Below are 2,830 nucleotides of genomic sequence, written 5' to 3'. Positions count from 1 at the left end.
CACCATACTAATGAATCATTGTGGTCTAAAACCAGAAATTTCAGTTTCATAGTCCAACTCCTGTGTGTGTATATGTCTTGTCTGTACTCCAACAGTACATACTTTATCTTTATTTATAACCCTGCTTTCCATCCTCAAGTGTGGTTACAAATAAATTAAATTTTAGGATTACGATGATTACTTGGTTTTTATAAAATGGTTTATATAAATGTTTTTTATTTAAGTTATATATGCATTGATGTAAAGTATTTCCTTATATAAATGGTACCAAAAGTCATAAGTTTGGACACAAATTTAAATTTACTGTTTATTGTTTAGTGTTTTATTTTCTACAATCTAACGACAAATTTTTGAAAGAGCCGTTATGAATACACAGCATAAATAACAGATACATCTCATTATCAGCTGTTTAAAAAAGATCACGTATTTTGGATGCCTTTAGACTTGTTTTACAATGTAGGAAGAAATAAAAATCACGAAAGGCCATGGGAATAGAACGTGTGCCCAAACCTTTGATTGTTATGTTTAACAATATACACAAGAAGTACAGTCATTCACTTATGGTTCTTTTCTTTCTCAAAAGCATTTTAATATATCTGCAAAACTGCACATTACTGTAAATATATGTTAAACACATATGCACTTATGTATGAATGTTGTTCATGGTAAGGGTTAGGGTTAATAATAAAAAAATTATATTGTGATTTATTTTTTCTTGCTATTATCTTACATCTGTCTAAAATAAAGATGACATGTTACAAAATAAATTTCCTAAACTTCCTTAATGACAATGCTCTATATAAGAACAGTGAACCATGTTTTGGATGACATCAAATGTAAAAAAAAATAAAATAACAGTGTGGGTTTGATGCTAGTTTGTAAATTTTGTATGATTCACTTACTTAATTTGTAAGTTTTGCACAAATCATATCCAACTATTCATTTTATAATTAAAAAAGGCTTATTATGAAAGAACACTAATAAATGCAGAGTCTCGTTGGAATATTTTCAAAGTTGTAATGATTTTAATGCATCTCCTAAACCATGGGTAAAACAAAGCATAAATCATTGGATTAATGGTGGAATTAAGATAAAGCATAAGAAAGACTTTTTGAAATAACTCATTTGGAAGTTCAATAACATTGCCTAAAAAACTGTAAATAAAATATGGAAGTAAACACACCAGAAACACAGACACTAAAATTCCGAGGACTTTAGCTGCTTTTCTCTCAGATTTCATTGAGTGTAAAGTGATTTTCTGTGTTTTAGTCCGTGTGTGATTATTAAGCTCTCTGATAGCAGTGGCATGTTTCTTAGCAATTACAAAAACTAGAGTATAAAATATGATTATGACAGAAAGTGGGAAAACAAATGAATATACAAGATCAGTTACAGACCAAACCTCATACAAAGAGATAAAACACTCTCCAGGACACATTTCATAGTTCATGAAATTTCCATTGAAATAAAAAAGTGCTACATTATAGGCTACAATTAGACACCAGTCAAAAACAATTACAACACGAGTGTTTCTCACAGAGACTGTGTTTGTGTAGAGAAATGGATTTGAGAGAGCCAAATACCGATCCACAGCAATGAGAGCAATATTATAGATAGATAAGCTCATGAGGAAGGAGCCAGTCATCATAAAATATATGCAGAAATGTGTCCCAAAAATCCAGCATGACTCGATTGCCCAGATTAAAATTAACGGCATTGTTAAAGAGCCAATGAAAAAATCTGACACAGCCAGAGAGAGCACAAACATGTTAGTCGGTGTGTGAAGCTGCTTAAAGTGAAAAACTGAGATGATGACAAGCAGATTTCCACACACTGTTAGAAGAACTAAAGCAGCTGAACACACATACAGTAAGATATAAACTACAGGAGATACAGGTCTCTCTGTACATGAGAAATGCTCACAACGATCAGACTGGTTAAACTGTATTAGGCTCATGAATACAGCATGTTTGTAATGTTTACAGATGCAAATATTGTAAGAAGCAAAGCTGGTGCTTTTATAGTTTAGAAATGGATAATGCCCCTATAGATATGAAATCATGCCTGGTTGGAACAAACGGCCTAGGGAATAGAGGGTAGAAGATGACACCTTATTAAACCTATATGAGGTAAACCAATGTCTTAATTAAATATTTCAGAAACTGGGAATAAAAATGAATTCACAAGATGGGAAAAAATTCCCCAATTCTCATTCAGGAAATACAAACAATCTCTTACCACAATGGTGAAGCTTACTTATATGTTTTACTTACTAGTAAATATACATATTTTATTTTGTGTTTGTATGCGCGTGTACGGTTTATTATAACACACACGTGTGTGCGCGTGTAAAGTGAAAGCAAGAGAGGATCCATTTTCCCTCTTTCTCTGTTTTAGCCTGCACACCTCTTTCTCTCGCCACACACACAGTCTCTAGGATGTGCACACACACACACACACACACACACACACACACACAAACAAATGCACACAACACTGTTTTGTCGCAATTATTTTCAAAGGTAGAGTGCAAGTTAATTTGTTTTATTTGAACTGTACAGTAGTGATTCCATAAGTGTGTGCGCACATGAATGTCATTAGAAATATTTATTGTTTATTTTCTTGATAAAACAGTGTTTACATTAGAGTGCATGTGTGTGTGTGTATAAAACTCAAATAAGAGCGGAGGAAGATTACACTGTAAGACGAGAAGAGAGACAGTGTTTTGCTGCATTTGACAAAAATTCCCTAATCACCTGACACAAACAAGAAATATCTATCTGCAAAGAACAAAACATTATGCGTGTCAAATTCTGTAAAGATAAGCGCA

The 2,830-nt window shown here is 32.8% G+C and overlaps 1 protein-coding gene across 1 annotated transcript; it reads right to left on the bottom strand.

Moving 5' to 3' along the window:
- Nucleotides 1-964: 964 nt before the first annotated feature.
- Nucleotides 965-1,957, bottom strand: LOC128518055 (trace amine-associated receptor 13c-like). The gene has a single exon (XM_053491189.1). The coding sequence runs from the start codon at nt 1,955-1,957 to the stop codon at nt 965-967; it is 993 nt and encodes a 330-aa protein (XP_053347164.1).
- Nucleotides 1,958-2,830: the final 873 nt, after the last annotated feature.

This window comes from Clarias gariepinus, chromosome 2 (genome assembly GCF_024256425.1).
Source record: "Clarias gariepinus isolate MV-2021 ecotype Netherlands chromosome 2, CGAR_prim_01v2, whole genome shotgun sequence".
NCBI lineage: Eukaryota > Metazoa > Chordata > Actinopteri > Siluriformes > Clariidae > Clarias > Clarias gariepinus.
Note: the sequence above shows the minus strand (reverse complement) of the source record. Positions and strands in the feature narration are given on the sequence as shown.